The sequence below is a fragment of the Dipodomys ordii genome, unplaced genomic scaffold, assembly GCF_000151885.1.
Source record: "Dipodomys ordii isolate 6190 unplaced genomic scaffold, Dord_2.0 Scaffold2, whole genome shotgun sequence".
Taxonomy (NCBI): domain Eukaryota; kingdom Metazoa; phylum Chordata; class Mammalia; order Rodentia; family Heteromyidae; genus Dipodomys; species Dipodomys ordii.
The window spans coordinates 4,177,087-4,197,730 of NW_012267218.1; the positions used below are offsets into that span (position 1 = coordinate 4,177,087).

Below are 20,644 nucleotides of genomic sequence, written 5' to 3' on the forward strand. Positions count from 1 at the left end.
TAGCTCAAGTGGTAGAGCGCTCGCCTTGAGCTGAAGAGCTGAGGGACAGCGCCCAGGCCCAGAGTTCAAGCCCCACGGCCGACAAAAAAAAAAAGGTCAACTTTTCCTTAGTAATCTTTGTTGCCGTAGGTCTTTTATCTGATATTATATAATACAGCAATATGAGCATCTTTTGGCTACAGCTTCTTTTCGTTAGTGTTTATAAGATTTATTTTCTTCTAGTCTTTCACTTTTAGCCTCTTCTAACTAGGGTTTATTTAAAAAAATAATTCTCTGATATTTGGCAGGACTGATCTGGATATTTTTGAAGTCAAAGGCTTGGGCATGAGGTCTTAATCTGGATACTTTGGAAGGATAAACTTTCAAAATGCTGTACTTCCTGAAGAGGAGCTCAGAATCACAATGTTTGCATGTTTTATTTTAGGGAGTGTACATTGTATGAGTAAATGGGAATGTCTTTCCTTTTTCTTTCTTTTTTTCAGTATGGGGGTTCAAACTCAGGGCCTTGTAGAAGCTGGGCAGGTGCCAAGCTACTGCCAAGCCATGTCTCCATCCCTTTTTATGCATTGGTTACTTTTGAGACAGGGTCCTCCTTCCCCCCCCCCCCCCGCCCCGTCCATTAAACACAGGGTCTGGGCACTGTCCTTGAGTACTTCTTTTTTTTTTCTCTCAAGGCTAGTGCTCTTCCATTTGGAGCCACAGCTCTACTTCCTGTTTTTCGGTGGTTAATTGGTTGTAAGAATCTAGTGGATGTTCTCTCTGGGCTGGCTTTAAACCTCAATCCTCAGGTCTAAGTCTCCTGGGTAGCTAAGATTACAGGCATGAGCCACCAGTGCCCAGAATGAGACAGGGTCTTGATTCCTATCCAGGTATGTACATAAGTCAAGTTCACCTCCTTTTGGCTTCCTCTCATAGCTAGGGAAACAGGCATATGGCCACTGAGTCCAACTTTCCAGGGGTTTCATGAACTTTTCTGCCTGAGCTAGCTTCCAGCCACTGTCTTCCAAACTGAGCCACTGGGTGCCAATGGTTCACACCAGTAATCCTAGCAAGCTACTAGCTAGGTTAAAATCTGAGGACTGAAGTTTGAAGCCAGCCCAGGCAAGAGTCCATGAGCTTCTTATCTCTAATTAACCACCAGAAAACTGGAAGTGGTACAGTGGCTCAAAGTGTGAAAGCTCAGGGATAGCACCAAGGCCCTGAGTTCAAACCTCACCACCACCACCAACAACAAAAATGAAGTCTTTGCAACTCCAAATACTATCCAACATGTTTTGAGGCCTTCAGGAAAAAAAAATACTTACCAGTCTTTCATCAGGAAAATTTAACGATGGAGAACTATCTTTTTACATTTATATACTTATTTGGATCTAAAAACCATGAAATCTATAGACTGATAAATTGAGGCATCATCTCATCCAAATGAATACCTGATGATAGAATGTGTTTCCCATTAGCTAGTACTCTTATAGGCTCATACTAAATCTTTCAACAGTGCACTGTCATTTTTTGTTATTGTTATGCAATAACAGGCTAAATTTATAAAGAGGGTTCTTCAAACTGTGATGCTCAGATCTTAAGTCTCCTGAGTAGCCAGGATTATAGGCGTGAGCTACTAGTGATCAGATAAGTAGACTTTTTCATAAACAGTCAACCATAGATCTGTTAAGTTCACTGCTTGAAGTGTCCTGGTCAATCTCTACAGAGAGTGCTAGAGGGAGCACTGAGGCTCTCACCAAGGTCATTGTCTAAGCAGATAGATAGCTGGTCTATTTCTCTACATACTGATTTTAACCTATATCACATCAGACCACTGTGCCTTAGTTATGTGTGTCAGTCATTTGTGATGTAATATCTTGTACTAACATAGGTATTTACCAGCTACCCTCACAATCTACCCCATGTGATCTGCCCAGGATGTGTTATTACAAGAGTGTCTCAAGTGCTAGGATTGTAGGCCTGTGCCATTGCACCTAGCTTATCAAAAATCTTTTCTTTTTCTTTTTTGGGGTCCAGTCGTGGGGCCTGAACTCTGGGCCTGGGCGCTGTCCCTCAGCTCTTCAGCTCAAGGCTAGCGCTCTACCACTTGAGCCACAGTGCCACTTCAGGCTTTTTTCTTTTTGCTTATGTGGTGCTGAGGAATTGAACCCAGGGCCTCAGGTATGCAAGGCTAGCGCTCTACCACTGAGCCACCTTCCCAGCCCCTGCTTATCAAAAATCTTAACAGCAATTGTACATACAGACATATAAATACAGATCAAGACCAAATACTTATGTATTGTATTTTTTCAAAGCCTTTTTGTGTCTATTATTATTATTTTTAAATCCGACAATAACAGTTTACTAGGTAGGATTAGATTTCCATCTCCACATGACAGATGTGAAAACTGAAGTTTGGAATAGAAGTTTACTTAAAGTCTCGTATCTTTTTTTTTTTTTTTGTCGGTAGTAGGGCTTGAACTCTGGGCCTGGTTGGTGTCCATCTTCTCTTCAACAAGGCAAGCACTCTACCGCTTGAGACACAGCATCACTTCTGGTTTTCTGGTGGTTAATTGAAGATAAGAGTCTCGTGAACTTTCCTGGCGGGGCTAGCTTTGAACCGCAATCCTCAGATCTCAGCCTCCTGAGTAGCTAGGATTATAGGTGTGAGGTACCGGCACCTGGCTGAAGTCTCATATGATAGAGTATAAGGCTACAGAGTCAGAATGGAATCAATGGAGGGAATAATGAAAGGGGTGACATCGATCAAAATGCATTGCACTTATAAACTGATTTGTTGAATGCTAACTTCTTTGTACAACTGCTTAAAGATAATAAAAGTATAATTTTACAAAAAAGAATTGGAATCCAGATCTCCAATTCTAAATATTGACCTTTTCTTCAGACCTCTTTTCCCTCTGCACATGTGGAGAGGGTCAGAGCCCAAGGGTGTGATCTGTGACTCCAGAACTAACCTGCTGATCTTGTAGCTTGACTCCGACGACTCTGAAGGTGTTGCTGGCAGTGTTGTGGTAGATGTTGATCCGGCTGAATCCCTGTTGGCCAGGCTTTATTGGTACCCATTTCTTACTGGTGTCATCATAGACCATTACGGAAGCCCGGGCTTGGCAGATACTCTGTTCACTGCAGAATAAGAAAAAAAACAACAGTGTGAGCCTCAGCCATGTGAGATGAGAGCTAACATGATGCTTCTGAATCATAGGCCAAAGTCTACTTGACATAAAGAAATTCGTTCCAATTTTAGTATATGTGCTGCCGAAGCGAACACAACACATAAAGAAATTCTAGCTGACACAACTTCCAACTGTATACAGTAGGGTTACACTAAAAGGTGATGACTTTATTCTCAAAAGATAGGGTAAAAAGGAGGTTCTGTGTTAAAAAGTGTGAATAGACTGGAAACCTCTCATTTTTGCTTGGAAAGGGGATGTGAATGTGTGAGGAATTACACAATTTGCCAAGTAGCTACAATGTTTGAGGCACTGACTTATTTTTGGGGGGTACGGTGAATTCAGAGCCTTGTACTACTAGGAGATGTTCTACCATTTGAGCCATGCCCCAGCTCCTTTTTATTTAAGTTATTTTTTAGATAGAGTCTTGTACTCTTTTTCCCAAGAATGGCCTCAGAATGCAATCCTCTTACTTATGCTTCCTGCATAGCTAGGGTCACAGACATGTGTTACCACACCACATCTGTTTATTGAGAACACAGTCTAGCTAACTTTTTGCTCAAATTAGCCTCAAACCATAGCCCTCCTGATCTCTACCTCCTCAATAGCTGTAACTATAGAAGTGAGCCACTGTGCCAGCACTATGCTAAATAAGCCAATGCTCATAGCACCTATCTGTCACAACTCACCACTCTCATTCTACAGATAAGAGTAATTTAAGAGACTGAAAAGATTGTTGCAAGTTCACACCATCCACTTCTGTCCAACTCTAGAGCATATCACATGAAGAATCTTCTTTGCAGTACCCAATAAAATGCTAAATATAAGCTATCAGGATAGGGTAGCATCAGATAAGCTATCTACATCATAGAATGGTTAGGCCATCTAAGAACAAAACAGCATACATTAAAATAAACAGATGGCTGCATCTCACTTTGCTAAAGATATTTACATAGTAAAGCAACCTCTTTCTGCTTAGAATATGATAGAAAACCAGGGGACAAACAGAAGTCCCAGTAAGGTCAAATGCCATCACTAAAATTAATACATAATAAAGAAAGGCTTCTATATTTGGAGGTGGTCTTTCAGAGCTTGCTGGCTCTTTGTTTTACACAGGTGCCCAGTAATCTTGAATAGTCTCATCCTCTAGCATGTGAAGATTGCTGAATTTACAAAGGTACAAAGTGCTGTTGAAGGCAGACACACTGCCAAGAGTGGAGAGCAGCATTAGTCAGAAAAGGAGGCAGCATAAAGACAATGATGAACTGCAAACAAACTTCACAGGTCAAGCATTGGGGGGAATCAATAAGAGGCATATGTGAATGGTAATGGATAGTCGTCATAATGGGTCCAAGCAGGCGGGACAGTCACAGTATGCTCACGCTGCCACAAGATTTGGGAGAGACCCCTATCCCCAGCTTTGCAGCTCCACCTGGGTGACACATCCGGTGGCGTTTGTAAGCTTTGTCCTCAGTGACTTGGCCCAGACCTAAATGTGACCAATGTAGGCAGTTCTGAAACACTGCAGAGGGCTAAGCTTCCTCACCCCTCCTCGCTGCTCACGTACTGTGGATTGTGCAGTGTACACAACCACACTCCTCATAAAAATATCCTGGAAAGGTCTTTCTCTCAATTGACTTTAGAGGAATGCCTCTATCTAGTCCCCACTTTGTCACATTCTTTCCTTGCGTCTGGGTCCTAAAACAGCACACATTTTGGCCTGAGTCTGACAAACACTGAAACCAGTAAGTGAAGAAACATCTAAGGAAGAAGCCAAGACAAGGCAGCCCGGCCAGTCCCTGTGCACAGGGAGCTCACAGCTAAGACAGTTAACCAGCCTTACCTCCCCAGGAGGGGATAGGGAAGCCAGGGGAAACTTTCTGAAGAAAAGGCTGCTGGGTCTCAAAGATGAAGTTCAACCACTAGACAAGTCAGGAAGCGGATGTGGGTTTCTCAGCAGAGGAGCCAAGTAGCCCAGACAGAGGCAGGCAAGAACCACATGGTAAGCAGAGGGCTGCAGACCCTTAAGGATGGTGCAGGATACCTGGGGGCACTTCACACCATGCTGGGGTGTTAGGAACAGAGAGGATATAAATAGAGCACCTCCTTCTGGGCTGCCACCTACTAGCCACTTCAATACCAATGGCTATATTGGGCATAGCAATTATAACCATCAGATTCCTTTTTTTATTGTTGTTGTTTTTAACACTTCAGATTCAAATTAAACTTGTGGTTAACCAAAACTCCTGGATCCTCACACTCAGCCCTGACACTACTACCATTTGAATAGTGTTTGTCTGCTCCTTCATACTGTATTTCCATTTACAAAACCCAAATGTAAAAAAATACACATATATTCTATTTAAGATCACTCTTGCTAATTTAGGATTATCCCTTTGGAAGTTTTGTTTTGTTTTAATAAAACCTTGATTGCTATCCAATTATCATTGTCTCTCGGGGCTGGATATGTTCCACTGTCTTCTTAGCATCTTCACTCAAACTGTATGTGTGACACACAATCAGAAACCCACTGTGCTTGTCTAGCTATCTTTTGAGGAAATCTGAACATGTCTTATTTATTTATTTTGCCAGTACTGGGGGGCTTGAACTCGGGGCCTGGGTGCTGTCCCTTAGCTTTTCTGTTCATGGCTGGAGCTCTAGCTGAGTCTTTCTAAAAAGTCTTGTTACCAAATAAATGGATGCCTGGGCTATTTTTAAAAGCATATAAATACAAAACTGTCTTTACTAAATATAAAACTACAATTTCTACTTCCTTCCTAAGAGGTCTTGTATAAGTGAGGACTGTGTGGACATGGCCTCCGAGCTCCCCACCCTCTGTGGCTTTGATGAAAACCAACCAGACAGGATGAGGATGTAGCTCAGTGGTAGAACACTTGCCCAGCATGCACAAGACCTTAGGTCCTATCCCAGTACTGCAACAAAACAAAACTTTTTGTCTGAAAATTAATCATTTGAAGCTGGAGAGGAAAGAAGGTTGATTATAACAATCACTTGATGTGTGTGTGTGTGTGTGTGTGTTGGGGGAAGGAGTTCAGTCAAAATATACAGTTTAGTTTATTCTGTAAAGTGCTAAACTATCATCTCAATGAGCTTTTTTCTCCTAGGAACTTATAGGTTGATCTGAGAAATATGTCCAACTCTAGCTTCTCTCTTGGGAGAGGGATCTTTTAGAACAAGCACCCAATTCCACTGTCATCTTTGTCATTTTGGCCTTATATACAGGTATTTGTGGTTCTGTAAAATTTTTTTTTTTTTTGTCGGTCTTGGGGCTTGAACTCTGGGCTTGGGCGCTGTCCCTCAGCTCTTCAGCTCAAGGCGAGTGCTCTACCACTTGAGCTACAGCGCCACTTCCGGTTTTCTGGTGGTTTATTGGAGATAGGAGTCTCACGGTCTCTCCTGCCCGGGCTGGCTTTGAACCGTGATCCTCAGATCTCAGCCTCCTGAGTAGCTAGGATTACAGGCGTGAGCCACCAGCGCCCGGCGGTTCTGTAAAATTTTTGACTCAGTCCTTTGTTGGGTGGGTATCAGTTGGAGGAGAAAGAGGAATGAGCGTAACTATGGTTGAAGGTCTTCAAATGTTACCCAGACTAGCTTATCATAAATAAATCCTAGTTGGAAAAGGGGGAGGACGGGAAGGGAAGAACCTGTAATTTCTTCTTAGTGACATTGCAACACAAAACCCAAACAAGTCTTTAGATTGTACATTTGTCAGCTTAGTGGAGAAGTACTGAGTGGCTGGGCCTTGGTGTCATTATTTGTATTTCAGGGACCTCCTTTGACCTCAGAAGTCTTCTAAACAAATGGTGAGTATTCACCAAGCTCTGCCCATTGCCCAGATAGGGCAAAGGTATGGTAGAGAGAAGAGAAGGGAGTCTCTGTCTATTGCTGTTTGGTCAGTCAACTTTTTTAGATCATACTCTACTAGATACTACTCTATCTACTGAAATTATTCTCTAAGAAGGAATAAACACAAAACATACCTCATACTGCACACAATTGAAACCTGAGTATGGCTTGTTCTGCTCCCAATGTTAAGAATTCACTAATGCATTTAGGGATAAAACCAAAAGACAGAAAAGAACTCCCTATGACATATGCCCCAGGGTGATGACAGCTGATAGCCAGCTGTGGTATCTCTAATCTTCCTGGAAAAGTACAGCTGTCCAGAGCTTGTTCTACCATTCTTTCTTGTGTGGCCAGGAATGAGCTTTTCAGATCCATCCTGGCCCTGTTCTTTCCTGTGCACAGCTACCTGGCACCTCTTTAAACTTAGGGACATCTTTCAGGCTTTTCTGGACTTTGCATAAAGTGGAGGAGGGCTGACTACAGAGACTCACTGAACAATGAGAGTCCAGGGCTGAGCTGAAGAAATGTGGAGAGCTTAGACCTATCAGAGAAGAGCCTAGCTCTGTTATACACACTCACTCCTACCTCTACCACAGTCTAGCTCTGGCACACATGCTCATTCTGCCTCTACCACAGTACTTCTCAGTTTGTCCTGCTTCTGTGCATCTGTCCCACCAGACTGTGAGCTACCTAAAGGCAGGGCCTGTTTTTCCCTTTGTAAATCCTGTAAGCGTATCATTAGGGACTGAAGCCAGGTCCAGAGGGGACTTATACCTCCACATGGATCTCCCAGGAGCCATCTCAGACACTCTTTCTGAAGGGCACTGACAAACTGTCCCTCTGTTGTATGCCAAATGCCTCCAGGTCATGAATATTATATCCAGACAGACTTCCTGAGGTATAACTAGGGAACTCTGGTTATAATTCCTTCCCATGGGGTTTATCTTTGGAGGTCTAAGACAACAGGGCACATACCCCTATGCTGATCTCAGGAAACATCTGTTCTGGAATTCTGCTGCTCTGGAACTGATGCTGACTATACCCTGTCCAGTACATTTCAGTGAGTGCAGTGGTGAAGACATTCCAGGCACATATATCCTGAGTGTTAAATCGCTATAGAAAATACTGATAATCTAGTTTGGGGATTTAGCTCAATGGAAGTGCACTTGCCTAGCAAGTGTAAGGCAGCCAGTGGTAAATCTTAGTCTGATAGAAAAATCATCCCTCCTGACATCTGGACTAATTAAAATGACTGGTGGCTCCAGCTATAATCCTACCTACTCAAGAGGATGAGATCTGGAGGGAGGTTTGAAGCCAACCTACTAGGCAGGCAAGTCTGTAAGACTCTCATTTCCAATTAACCACCAAAAAGTGGGAAGTGGAGGTGTGGCTCAAGTGGTAGAACACCAGCCTTAAGTGAAAAAGGTAAAGGTGTAATTCAAGTGGCAGAACACCGCCTTGAGTGAAAAAGCCAAGAGAGTTCAAATATGGCCCTGAGTTTAAACCCCAATGTTATTAGAAAAGAACAAGTCTTTGCTGGTATTACTCCAGCCATTTAAAAGTATATTGTCATCTCCTTTTTCCTTTTTTTTTTGGGTCCGGTCGTGGGGCCTGAACTCTGGGCCTGGGCGCTGTCCCTCAGCTCTTCAGCTTAAGGCTAGTGCTCTACCACTTGAGCCTCAATCCCACTTCTGGCTTTTTCTTTTTGCTTATGTGGTGCTGAGGAATTGAACCCAGGGCCTCATGCATGCAAGGCAAGCGCTCTACCACTGAGCCACCTTCCCAGCCCCTCCTTTTTCCTTCTTACACCCAGAGGTTTGAATCTTTATCTTTTCTCAAGGCTCAGGTGAAGGGTCAGTTTTCAGAAAACACATGTCAATTAATTCTCATTCATTTACTAAAAGTGAAGTATACTGCCGTGTGTGTGTGTGTGTGTGTGTGTGTGTGTGTGTGTGTGCACATGCGGCTTGAATTTGGGGCCTAGGAGCTGTTTTTGAGTTTGTGTTTTTTGCTCAAGGTTACCACACTACCATTTGAGCCACAGCTACACTTCTGGTTTTTTTTTATGGTTAACTGGATGAGTTTCACAAACTTTCCTGTCCAGGATGTCTTTGAACAGCAATCCTCAGATCTCAGCCTCCTGAGCAGTAGGATTATGGGTGTGAGCCACTGGTGCCTGCCTAGGCACACTGCTTTGAATGTGGCATATATCTGCCTCAAAGGTAATAAAGGAGTAGAAAAAAAGAATGTCAAAATGTTTATCAGAGCATGCTAGAGAAAAGAAGATACAAGGTTTTGTGGGAGGGGTTGTCATCTATGGGTCACAGTTATTAGAATAACAGTATTTTTTCCCCTTGATGCTGAGGAATGAACTCAGGGCCTTACACTTGCTAGGCAAGGGCACTTCCATTGAGCTAAATCCCCAAACTAGATTATCAGTATTTTCTATAGCGATTTAACTCTCAGGATATATGTGCCTGGAATGTCTTCACCACTGCATTCAGAGCAGTCCCTGGGATCAGTAGGTTTGTCTCTGCTCCCGGCCCTGTAAGGTCTTGAGTGTTTCTGATCACTTTGGATCCTTCATGAAAGCTACTTAGAGTTTATACCTCCTGAGCTTGTGAGCAACCTGAGGGCAGGCGTCACCTGAGCCATCCCCTTCACCCTTTGTATCCACCTGATGCAGCCTAGAACTTGGACTCAGCAGTCTAGGCACAGTGGTCAACAAAGAAATTAGCAAGTGGGGAACAGGGAAGGTGTTTAGAGACAAGTGTTCTCAAGCCAAGAAGAAACAGTTTTTAAAAAATGAAAAGAGGGCTGGGAAGGTGGCTCAGTGGTAGAGCCTTGCCTTGCATGCTCGAGGCCCTGGGACAGCGCCCAGGCCCAGAGTTCAGGCCCCATGACTGGACCCCTCCCCCCCACCAAAAAAAAAAAAAGAGAAGAAAAGAAAAGAAAAACAGAACCAGACTCCTGAGGCCCTGACTTGTTTACTTTCACCACATAAGCAACTTTAGTGGACTCTGAAAATGGCTGAGACCATCAGTGAAGAGACAGCCTCAGATAACACAGATGTTCATCAGAGCCTGTCTGGGCAGTTTCAGATTGGAGCTGAGTGGCTATTTCACATTATAAACCAGGATAAGGAGCTACTGGGAAAGTAAACAGTAAACAGACACACACACACACACACACACACACACACACACACACACACACACACACACACCAACCAGTGTCAAAGCCTGAGTGATTTCATGGATGGTCAAAACAGTTGCCATGAGGTCGCTGTTTCATTTCTTCCCATTCTGACTTGTGGGAGAAAACGAGCACTGTTTGGAACCCTGCTGCGAGGCCCCATTCACATGATCCCTTCGCTACTCCCACCATTCCACTCAAGCTGCCTCCTTCAAGGTCTCATACTTGTCCTTGTTCCCTCCTTCTTGGTCTACCATTTGCAAGTTTCCCACAGGCTCCTGCAACACATACTAGCCTGGCTCCTCTCTAGACTGAATCTTTTCTGACCACTGTCTTTCCCAAGAAGGCAGAGAAAACATTAGAAGCTTGGCTGGTACGAGAAAGCAAGGTCTAGGCACAAGTAATTTACAACTCTGTCATGTAGACAGAGGAAGGAGGGGAAGAGAACATATAACCTCGGGTCCTGGGAGGTAAGTCAAGGCTTTATAAACAAACTATCTTTTAAATGAACTTGAGATCATCAAGATACCGGATTTCAAGCTCTACTTCAGAGCCATAATAACAAAGATAGCTTGGTATTGGTAGCAAAACAGACCCAAAGACCAATGGAATAGAAGATCCAGAAATAAAACCACACACTTATAGTCAGCTAATATTTGACAAAGTAGCCAAAGACATACAGTGGAAGAAGCATAGCCTCTTCAACTACTGGTGCTGGGAAAACTGGGCAGCCACATACAGAAAACTCAAAGTGGACCCCAGCCTGTCACCATGTACTAACATCAACTCAAAATGGATTAAAGGCCTTAACATCAAACATGAAACTCTGAAACCATAGCAACCAAACTAGAAAGACAGCCAGATAATTGGGAAACAATATTTACCAGCAATATATCAGACAAGGGCCTAATATCCATTAGATACATGAACTCAAGAAACTAATCCTTCCCAAATCTAACAAACCAATTACTAAATGGGTAAGGGAACTAAAGAGAGAATTCTCAGAAGAGATAAAAATGGCAAAGAAGGGCTGGGAAGGTGGCTCAGTGGTAGAGCACTTGCCTTGCATGCATGAGGCCCTGGGTTCGATTCCTCAGCACCACATAAGCAAAAAGAAAAAAAGCCGGAAGTGGCGCTATGGCTCAAGTGGTAGAGTGCTAGCCTTGAGCTGAAGAGTTGAAGCACAGCGTCTAGGCCCAGAGTTCAGGCCCCATGACCGGATCCCCCCCCCCAAAAAATGCAAAGAAACACATGAGGAAATGTTCATCATCTCTGGCTATAAAGGAAATGCAAATAAAAACCACCCTGAGATACCACCTTACCCCAGTCAGAATGGCTCACAACCTAAATTCAGCCAATGACAATTGCTGGAGGGGATGCGGAGAAAGAGGAACCCTACTGCATTGCTGGTGGGAATGTACACTAATACAACCACTTTGGAAAGCAGTCTGGAGGGTCCTCAGAAAGCTAAATATAGACCTCCCCTCTGACCCAGCCATACCACTCCCAGGCATCTACCCTGAGCAACAGGAACCAGGATACAAGGACACGTGCACCTCCATGTTTATTGCAGAACTGTTCACAATAGCCAAGACATGGAAACAACCCAGATGCCCTACTACAGATGAATGGATCCAAAAATTGTGGCTCCTATATACAATGGAATATTATGCAGCCATTAGAAAGGACAAAATAATGGTATTCGCAGGGAAATGGAAATGAGCAAGGTAAGCCAAGAGCCAAGAGACAAACAGCACATGCTCTCCCTAATATGTGGATGTTAAATCCAAAATGCAAGGAGATACGACAAAGCAAACAGGACTGGAGAAACAAAGGACCTCCACTCATCTTGTCTTATCATTACTAAATGACCCCATGTTCTTGACCATCTATATGGTATATATATGCCGCACATCTGAGGGAAGCTAGGAGGAGGACACAGAAACAGAGGGAAACAGGGGAAAACATACAACAGAGGGGGCCCATCAGTTGCACTGGACATTGATGAAAACGAACTAAGCAACTCAAGGGCAGTGATGGGAGGGAGAAAACGAGAGGGAAAGAGGGAACAGCTTACACTAAACAAAAGGAGAGAAATGTACATATCACCCAATATGGAAGAAATAGTTGCGCTGTCAAAGCTCATAGAATTCACAAACTTTATAGACCATGATAATGACAATTTGTCTCATGAAGGTTAGAATGTGTTTGTGACTTTAACTAAGTATCACTATATCACATCACTGAAATTTGTGATATTTATATAATTACTTAATCACAATAAAAAATATACTAAAGATCAAATCAGTCTGGATACACAAGACAGTGGTTTACTAAATGCAACTAGCACCAACTTGAACAAGGAAAAGGCTGATGAGAATAAACAGCACATCTACATACAGCCAGCCTCCGGGTGGAGTCAGTGAGAGGCTGACTTTTGGGTGCACTTGTGGGGCTGTCTTTACCTCTTGTTCTTTCAACTCCAAGGAGAAAAAAGAACTCAGCTGGGTGTGTCATGAAGGTCCACTCACTACAGGGAGAGTAGACCACCCCAGGCCTTAGTGTGGGGAATCTCTACATTAGGTCGTTTAGCCTGTGAGAAGATGGTTCCTGCGATCCTGACAGTCTGGGAAATGTGAAGTCCGATCATATGGCTGCTCAGTTCAAGCAAAGCCCCACAGCGCTTCCTAGGCCCCACTGCCCCTTCTTCCGGCCAGGGGAAACCACCATCCTGAATGTGGTACTCATTGATTCCATGCATGCTATGTATAGTACGGCTATAGAGCTATTTTCAGATGAGGTTCTCAGGGCCCCTTCGCAACTCATAAAAATGATTGAGGATGCCCCAGAGTTTCTGTTTACGTAGGTGAAGTCCATCTATGTTTACCCTGCTCTGATGAAGTTGAGTGCCCCTCAAAGGCATGTGTTAAGGCTGGGTTCCTGGGGGATGGCAGGACCTAGAGGGACATGTCCTCTAAAGCAGCTGTGGGACCCCAGGCTCTTCCTTGTCTGTCTTTTTCTTGGCTTGTAGTGAGGAAAGGTTTGTTCCAGGGGCTGGGAAGGTGGCTCAGTGGTAGAGTGCTTGTCTTGCATGCATGAGGCCCTCGGTTCGATTCCTCAGCACCACATAAGCAGAAAAAGCTGGAAATGGGGTTGAGGCTCAAGTGGTAGAGTGCTAGTCTACAGTTGAAGAGCTGAGGGACAGTGCCCAGGCCTAGAGTTCAGGCCTCACGACCGACAGAAAAAAAAAAAAATTGTTCCATCTCCTCTGCCACCCTGATGTACTTTCCTTGCCAGATACCCAGAGGACTGGGGCTGCCCAGTCTTGGGCTGGAATCTTCACAACTGCCAAACTTTTTCTCTTAAAGTTAGGTGCTTCTGTAAGTATATTCTGTTACAGTAATATGAAGCTTGGTTGTAAACCATATTTGAAAAAGCCATTTTAAAGCATAAAAATATACAAGTGTACATTTCATTGGTTATTACAGTGATTATATTGATATATGCCATGTAGCCCCACTGTGTACTTATAGGACTGAAGGGCCAGAAAAATCTTAGTATCATCAAATCCTAACAGGGTCCATCTCCTGACCATATTCAGAGAGTTGCCACATTATAGCATGAAAACAGTAAAGTAGATCTATACCCAGCAATGAATAGAATTCAAATTCTGACTATTTAAGTTTCATTTTTGTGAGTGTTAGCTATAAAGGCAGGCTTTGGGTAAATGTAGGCTAAATTCTGTTTGTGGCCAGGCATCTTGCTTCCATCCACACTGGTTGGAGGACCAGACTGCCATACCCTAGTCAATCAACGAGAGGTGTGCAGTCATAGAGGCCTGCACACCTAGGCTCCGTTTCTTCATGAAGTCTAGCAGAAGTGGGCCAAACACTCCCACCAACTGCTGAGAAAATCTGATATCTACAGACTGAACCAATCTCACAACCATTTCCCATGCTCTGTCAAGGCCACCAACACAGCCCTTTCCTTGGACAGTCATCTGACAGGCCACATGGACATCAAGGTGATTATAAAAGCATTCATAAGTTCTGATATGTGCCTGTGTCACTGAGGCCTGTGACTAATCGCTTGTGGAAGTGGAACAGGTCTTGGCACAGCCTTAGGACAGCTGTGGAGAGCCAGCTTGGGCCAAGGATTGAGGCAGCATGTTCAGTTCCATAGGTAAATTAATAGCCAGGGAATGCCAGCCTGGCCCTGCTAGTGTCTCATTCTCAGCATGGTCACTGGGCTCATACTGATGACTCCAATTACATGGGAGCAATTGCATATCGTTTATTAGGACAGAGACAGAAATAAGTAACACAAGTGTCCTGCCCTTAAAAAGCTCTATAGGCTGATACAGGAATAAACATACCATTGATAGAGATATATGAAAGGAGGGCAGAGGAAATCTCTTGTCTCTGAAAAGTATTTACAGAGTGAAATGACAGATTGTTAAAACTGAGATTAGGAGGCCCTGATTCTCTTCTTTTCTTTTTTTTCTGCCAGTCCTGAGGCTTGAACTCAGGGCCTGAGCACTGTCCCTGAGCTTCTTTTATTCAAGTCTAGCACTCTACCACTTGAGCCACAGTACTAATTCTGACCTTTCCTGTTTATGTGGTACTGAGAAATCGAACCCAGGGCTTCATGCATGCTAGGCAAGCACTCTACCACTAAGCCACATTTCTCTATGAGTCTACTCTTGACTGAAATTCTGGGCAAATTCATTTGAAAAACTATAGCTAAGAGGACAGACTCTGGACAGAGACCTGGCTTCACATCCCAGGTTTACCAAGTGACACGAGCATGACCTAGAACAAGCCCCTTAACTTTACTGCCCCAAGTATGATTAAATACAGGAAGAACTTAGTACTTCTGAGGATGAGAACTATATCTATCATATACCATGGAGCTAGCATAATGCTGGACACCAAACACAAAATGGTAGCTGTTGTATCTCTTCTGTGGATCCAGTTGCCAAAGTGAGTCACAAGGCTTAGCCACTTCTCAACTGTTTTGTGCCTGGCACCTGAGGATCCCAACAGAGTCTCCTGAGAGTGATCTAGAATCTTTACATCAGGGTTTCTTGACTAGAAGTCCATTGGATCATTTGGGATTGAGGAAGGGAGAAGAAGAAGGTACTGACATTTTCCTCTAAGGAAGTGTGCTCTAAGAGTAACATAGTATCCCAGGGTTTGTTCAGTCACAAGCTTCTGGGACAGACAACACTTGAAGAGAAACACCAGGAGCTCTTTGAGACAGTGATCATGGAGGCTGTATGGCACTCCTTACGTCTCCACATCTGCACTGTGTGTAGGCCCATAGAAGCAGTGGAAACCACTGTGGGGTTTTTTTGTTGTTGTTGTTTTGTTTTGTTTTTTTGTCGGTTGTGGGGCCTGACTCTGGGTCTGGGCGCTGTCCCTCAGCTCTTCAGCTCAATGCTAGCGCTCTACCACTTGAGCCACAGTTCCACTTCCGGCTTTTTCTGCTTCTGTGGTGCAGAGGGATTCAACCCAGGGCGCCTCATGGATACGAGGCAAGTGCTCTACCACTGAGCCACCTTCCCAGTCCCCCATTCTTGAGCCCAGGAGCTATACTTCTGTCACCACCCGAGAGCAAGCGACATCAAAAGCTCCACTAAAGCAATTGATTCCATCCAGCAAGTTCTAGATATTTTCAGGTAATGTTTTAGACTTTAAGGAAACACCAGTGAACTAAACAGACGAGTTCATTTCCTGGAACTTATTTCTAGAGAGGTAGAGACAGACAACAAATAACTTCTAAAAATGTATGTAATACACCAATTACTCAATGGGCAAAGAAGTTAAGAAGATACTTCTCAGAAGAAGAGGTAAGAAAGGCAAAGAAACACATGAGGAAATGCTCATTATCCCTGACCATAAAGGAAATGCAAATCAAAACAACCCTGAGATTCCATCTTAGATTGGCCAACATTTTGAATTCTGACAACAACAAGTGCTGAAGGGATGTGGGGGGAAAGGAATCCTACTGCACTGCTGGTGGGAATGTAAACTAATACAACCACTCTGGAAAGCAGTGTGGAGGTTCCTCAGAAAAGTAAACACAGGCCCAGCTATACTCCTCCTTGGCATCTATCCTGAGCAGCATGAGCCAGGATATGGTAAAGACACCTGCACATCCATGTTCACTTCTGCACTATTCACATTAGCCAAAATATGGAAACAGCCCAGATGCCCCACAGTAGATGAATGGGTCCAAAAACAAAACATGGTACCTATATACAATAGAATTTTACATTGCCATTACAACGGTGAAATATCCAAGCATCTCTTTGTATGTATATAAAATAACAAACATACTAAAATGAACTCCAAAGATGTGAAAACAAAGGATTTTTCCCTAATTTTTTCCTTTTTCTGATGATTCTTCTTTACCTTATATTCATGTGCACACCTGAGGGAGGGTGGAGGGAGGACCCAGAATCAGAGGAAAAAGGGTGAAAAGGTGCAGCAGTGGAGGGCACTGGCTGCACTGACATTGATGGAAGCGAGCTATGCAACGGGTAGGTGGAGATGGGAGGGAGGGCTTGGGACAGAATGAGGGAAGAGCTGACACTATGGGAAAAGAAATATACTTACCACCTGACATATGTAAAGGTAACCCTGCTGTAAATCACCCCTAAAACCATAAAGTAAGGTAGAAAAAAATGTATGTAATAAAAAAATAAGTTACATGTTAGAAAATGATGAGTGTTTTAGGAAAAAATTCAAAGATGATAAAGACAATGGGGAGAGATTACAGATGGGACTCATATTAAGGTAGGAAAATGAGTTATCTATCCATATTGTGTTTCTGTGGCTGCACCATGTATGACCTAGGTCCTACTTAAGTCAGACTGAAGTCAACTGACATTCACTGGAAAGCTGTTCTACACAGGACAATCTGCCTCCCCCAGTTCTTCCAGCCAGCTTCCCACAGGCCTGTATCAAGTTCTGTACCTGTGGCATAAGGAACTCCCCCCTCCCACGGACACTTCCCCCAGTCCTTCCTGTGTCTAGGGCCCCTTTCCATCTTACCGCTGCTTCACTGCTGGTCTGGTCTGAACCAGCACCATCTCTGACCTGGGTGGCCCGGGCAAGTGATCTTCCTGTCACACTTACCAACCCTTACCCACCCAGCAGCCAGGGATTCTTTTCATGCTGCTCTCGAATGTCTTTCCCACCAAAGGCTTCCCATAATTCTATGAGTAAGACTTCAATTACTTTATGCCATAAGGGTAAATCATTCCGCCCTTCTCTCCCTCTGCTCTTCCAGTATTCAGGTTGCAGGTCCTTCCTATTCGTTCTCTGACCTCTTCTCAGGACACTTGTCCCTCTCTTCTTCCCCAATGACTTCATGCCAACATTGGTCTCAAAGGGGCGTAACATGAAGAAAAGTAGGCACCCAATACAACTCTGGTTTTGACAGAGAGCACTCCCTCTTACACATCTGCTTCCCTGCACTTAGAAGTCGTCCACAAACCAGTGTGGCATGTGGAGGATGATACTTATGAACAAGTATTTACGAAGAACTATGCCATCCTCCAACTTGTCAAAACCTCCTCCAACATGTCAAAACCAGAGTTGTCTTGGCCAACCCTGATGGATTTCCATCAGGGACATTCAACATGCCACAGGAGGAAGATGCTGGTTTCACAAGTGGCCCAGACAGGCTGATACTTATTCATCTTCCTTCTGGAATTACTTATTCTCCCTAGGTGGCCTACACATCCCTTTCTTCTTTCCTTCGAGATGATATAGATAACCCTGTGGGGTTTACTGGTATTGGGTGCTTACTTTTCTTCACGTTATGCCCCTGGGCATGATAGCTAATCTTTCTGTCATCATCTTCTGCTCATCTGCCCAATGTCCCTTTATTTCGAGGCTCAGTTTCCAACCTGTAGAGAGTGATGGGAACGCACTTCCAGGGCTACTATGAGAACAAAATGAAATGAAACAATGCCAGTGACAGTGTTCTACATACTACCATGTACTCAAGAGAACTCCAGCTCTGTCCTTGTTTGGGTGCCCAGAAAAGACTTTTTTTTTGTCAGTCCTGGGACTTGAACCTTTGAGCCTGGGCCCTGTCCTTACCTCCTTTTGCTCAAGGCTAGTACTTGAGCCACAGCACCACTTCCAGCTTTTTCTGAGTAGTTTATTGGAGATAAGAGTCTCATGGACTTTCCTGTCTGGGCTGGCTTTGAACCACGATCCTCAGATCTTGGCCTGAGTAGCTGGGATCACAGGCATGAGCCACTGGTGCTCAGCAAAAAAGACTTCTTGGTTGGCCAGTGGCCTGAGTTATTTCAATGATAAGACACTCTCAGGAGCCATACCATGGGCCCTTTGGTAACTTGGGACTGCAGACATTACTACATCCCCACGCTGAAGGCAAACTGCCCTGGAGCCTGCTGTGGCACAGCTCCATGGACACTGCTTCCCCCTCCTCCCCATGCTCACCACAGTATCAGTGCACGGGCCTGTGTCATGGACAGTGAAAACAGCCTTGATGTAGGAGGAATACACCAAGAATTCAGGACTTTTGTCTCGCTCTCCAGGGACATGTTCTGCCCTAATGCTTAGCCTGTAGAGCTGCACTGGAGCAAGTCTTCAGAATTCAGTCTTCGTCTTCCTCAACAATACAAAAGGCCCTTTCCCCAGTAAAATACAGGGAAATACATAAAGAGAGAAAGCAGAATTGTTCTGGCTGAAATGGTGGATAAGAAGCTCTGTTAGCCCGGATGACTTATGTAGCTGGTCTGCGAGGTTCTTTACAGATGGGGACTACTCAGACGTCTACATTTTAAGGCCTTTGAAAATAATACTTGCTTCTTCCTTGTTTACTTTTGGTATTATTTTCCATCTAGTAACTGACAGTAGCTGCTTAAACGTATGTATGAATGGATGTACTGGAGACTTTGCATGACAGGCAAGTACTCTACCACTGAGCTACATCCCTAGCCCCAACTTTTCCCAGTGTAATTCACAGCCTAAAATAACATGCCTTTGAAACAGCACTCTGTTTTCCACAGTTCCACCAAATCCCTTAGATCTAAAGGGAAATTACTGAAATAGCAGAAAACTGGCTACAGACAGGAATAGATCATGAAACACCAAATCAACATAATTAGTATTGTTTGTCTGGCCTGGTTAGACTATAGGTCTAGAGGCAATAAATCTAGCACTCGGCAGAGACTGCATTCACTAGGAAAAGAAATCTGTGTCCAACAGGTTCTACTTGCTGTTATCTCGATTCCAGTAACTCATTGCAAAATGGGTCTAAAGAGCCCTGTGGTGTCCCAGAAAAATCTCCGGCCAAGGCACTCTGGGCTCCAGTTCCAGTCCTTTCTCAATCGGGGACAGCCTTGATCAAGCCCAAGTTTCTCAGAGACTAAATCACCCTCCCAGTCCTAAGGTAGGCACAGAACACCCTCCGGTCCAGCCAGGAGACCTTGGAGTGGAAGACCAGCAGATAAGAGTGAGATCACTATCTTGCCTTGCGTAGGTCCCTGGCCCTCTGATCCTTCATTTTCTAATCCTGGTATAATAAAGGGACCTAGGGTAGTTTTTGTTTGTTTCTTTTTTTTTGGTGCCAGTTCTGAGACTTGAATTCAGGGACTAGACATTGTCCCTGAGCTTTTTATTGCTCAAGGCTAGTGTTCTATCACTTGAGCCATAGCTCCAACTGGGCTAGCTTTGAACTGTTATCCTCAGATCTAAGCCTCCTGAGTAGTGAGGATTACACGTGAACTACCAGTTTCCAGCCTGGGATGGTCCCTTTACCATTAAGACTTTAGGTTTCCTCTTGGCATCCCTCTGTCCCCTAAGGGTCCCAGTACTTACCCTGGGGCCATGACAGAGGCTGCAGCACAGGAACCCTGAGAACGTGAGTCTGGGTACTTACACGCTATCTAGATCAGAGGACCACAGACTCTCTGAAGGCAGTGACTTGAATTTTAAATTCTACTTAAAACCAAACAGGAAAAGGAAGCTGAACCAGAGACAAAGGGGAAACAAACTCAAGTTAAAAACTGAAACCTAGGTAGAAAATAGAGAAGCAAACAAGCTAACCAGATCAGGGCCCCAGTGTGGGTGGTTGAGAGCAGAGCACTACACAGGCCTGAAACTCCCAGAGTGCAAAACCTAAAGCTCTAAAGAGTTTCCTATAAGGGCAACAAAGCATGAAGCCTGGGCTGGAGGTGGGGTCAAGGCTGGGGTGATGGTTCTACCAGAGACTAGTAGCTCTAGTCTCGTCTAGGTCAAAGCCAGCTAAGGGTCTGTCCAGCTAAGGTTTCCATTTGTTTTAGAAAGTGCAGGGCCAGCACAGATGACTTCCAACAGCACCCCCCCCCCCCCGGTCGTGAGAAGGCTGCAAGCACACAAGACTACTGG

The 20,644-nt window shown here is 44.2% G+C and overlaps 1 protein-coding gene across 2 annotated transcripts in view; it reads right to left on the bottom strand.

The window, feature by feature from the left end:
• Evl (Enah/Vasp-like) overlaps positions 1–20,209 on the bottom strand; it is a 60,701-nt gene extending 40,492 nt beyond the window's left edge. For both annotated transcript variants that reach the window (XM_013016330.1, XM_013016325.1), the window contains exons 1-2: positions 20,096–20,209; positions 2,955–3,123 (exon numbers count right to left, since the gene is read on the bottom strand). In XM_013016330.1, the coding sequence (XP_012871784.1) occupies positions 2,955–3,123; positions 20,096–20,106 (180 nt within the window). In that variant the 5' untranslated portion in view covers positions 20,107–20,209. The remainder of the gene's footprint in view (positions 1–2,954; positions 3,124–20,095) is intronic.
• Positions 20,210–20,644: the final 435 nt, after the last annotated feature.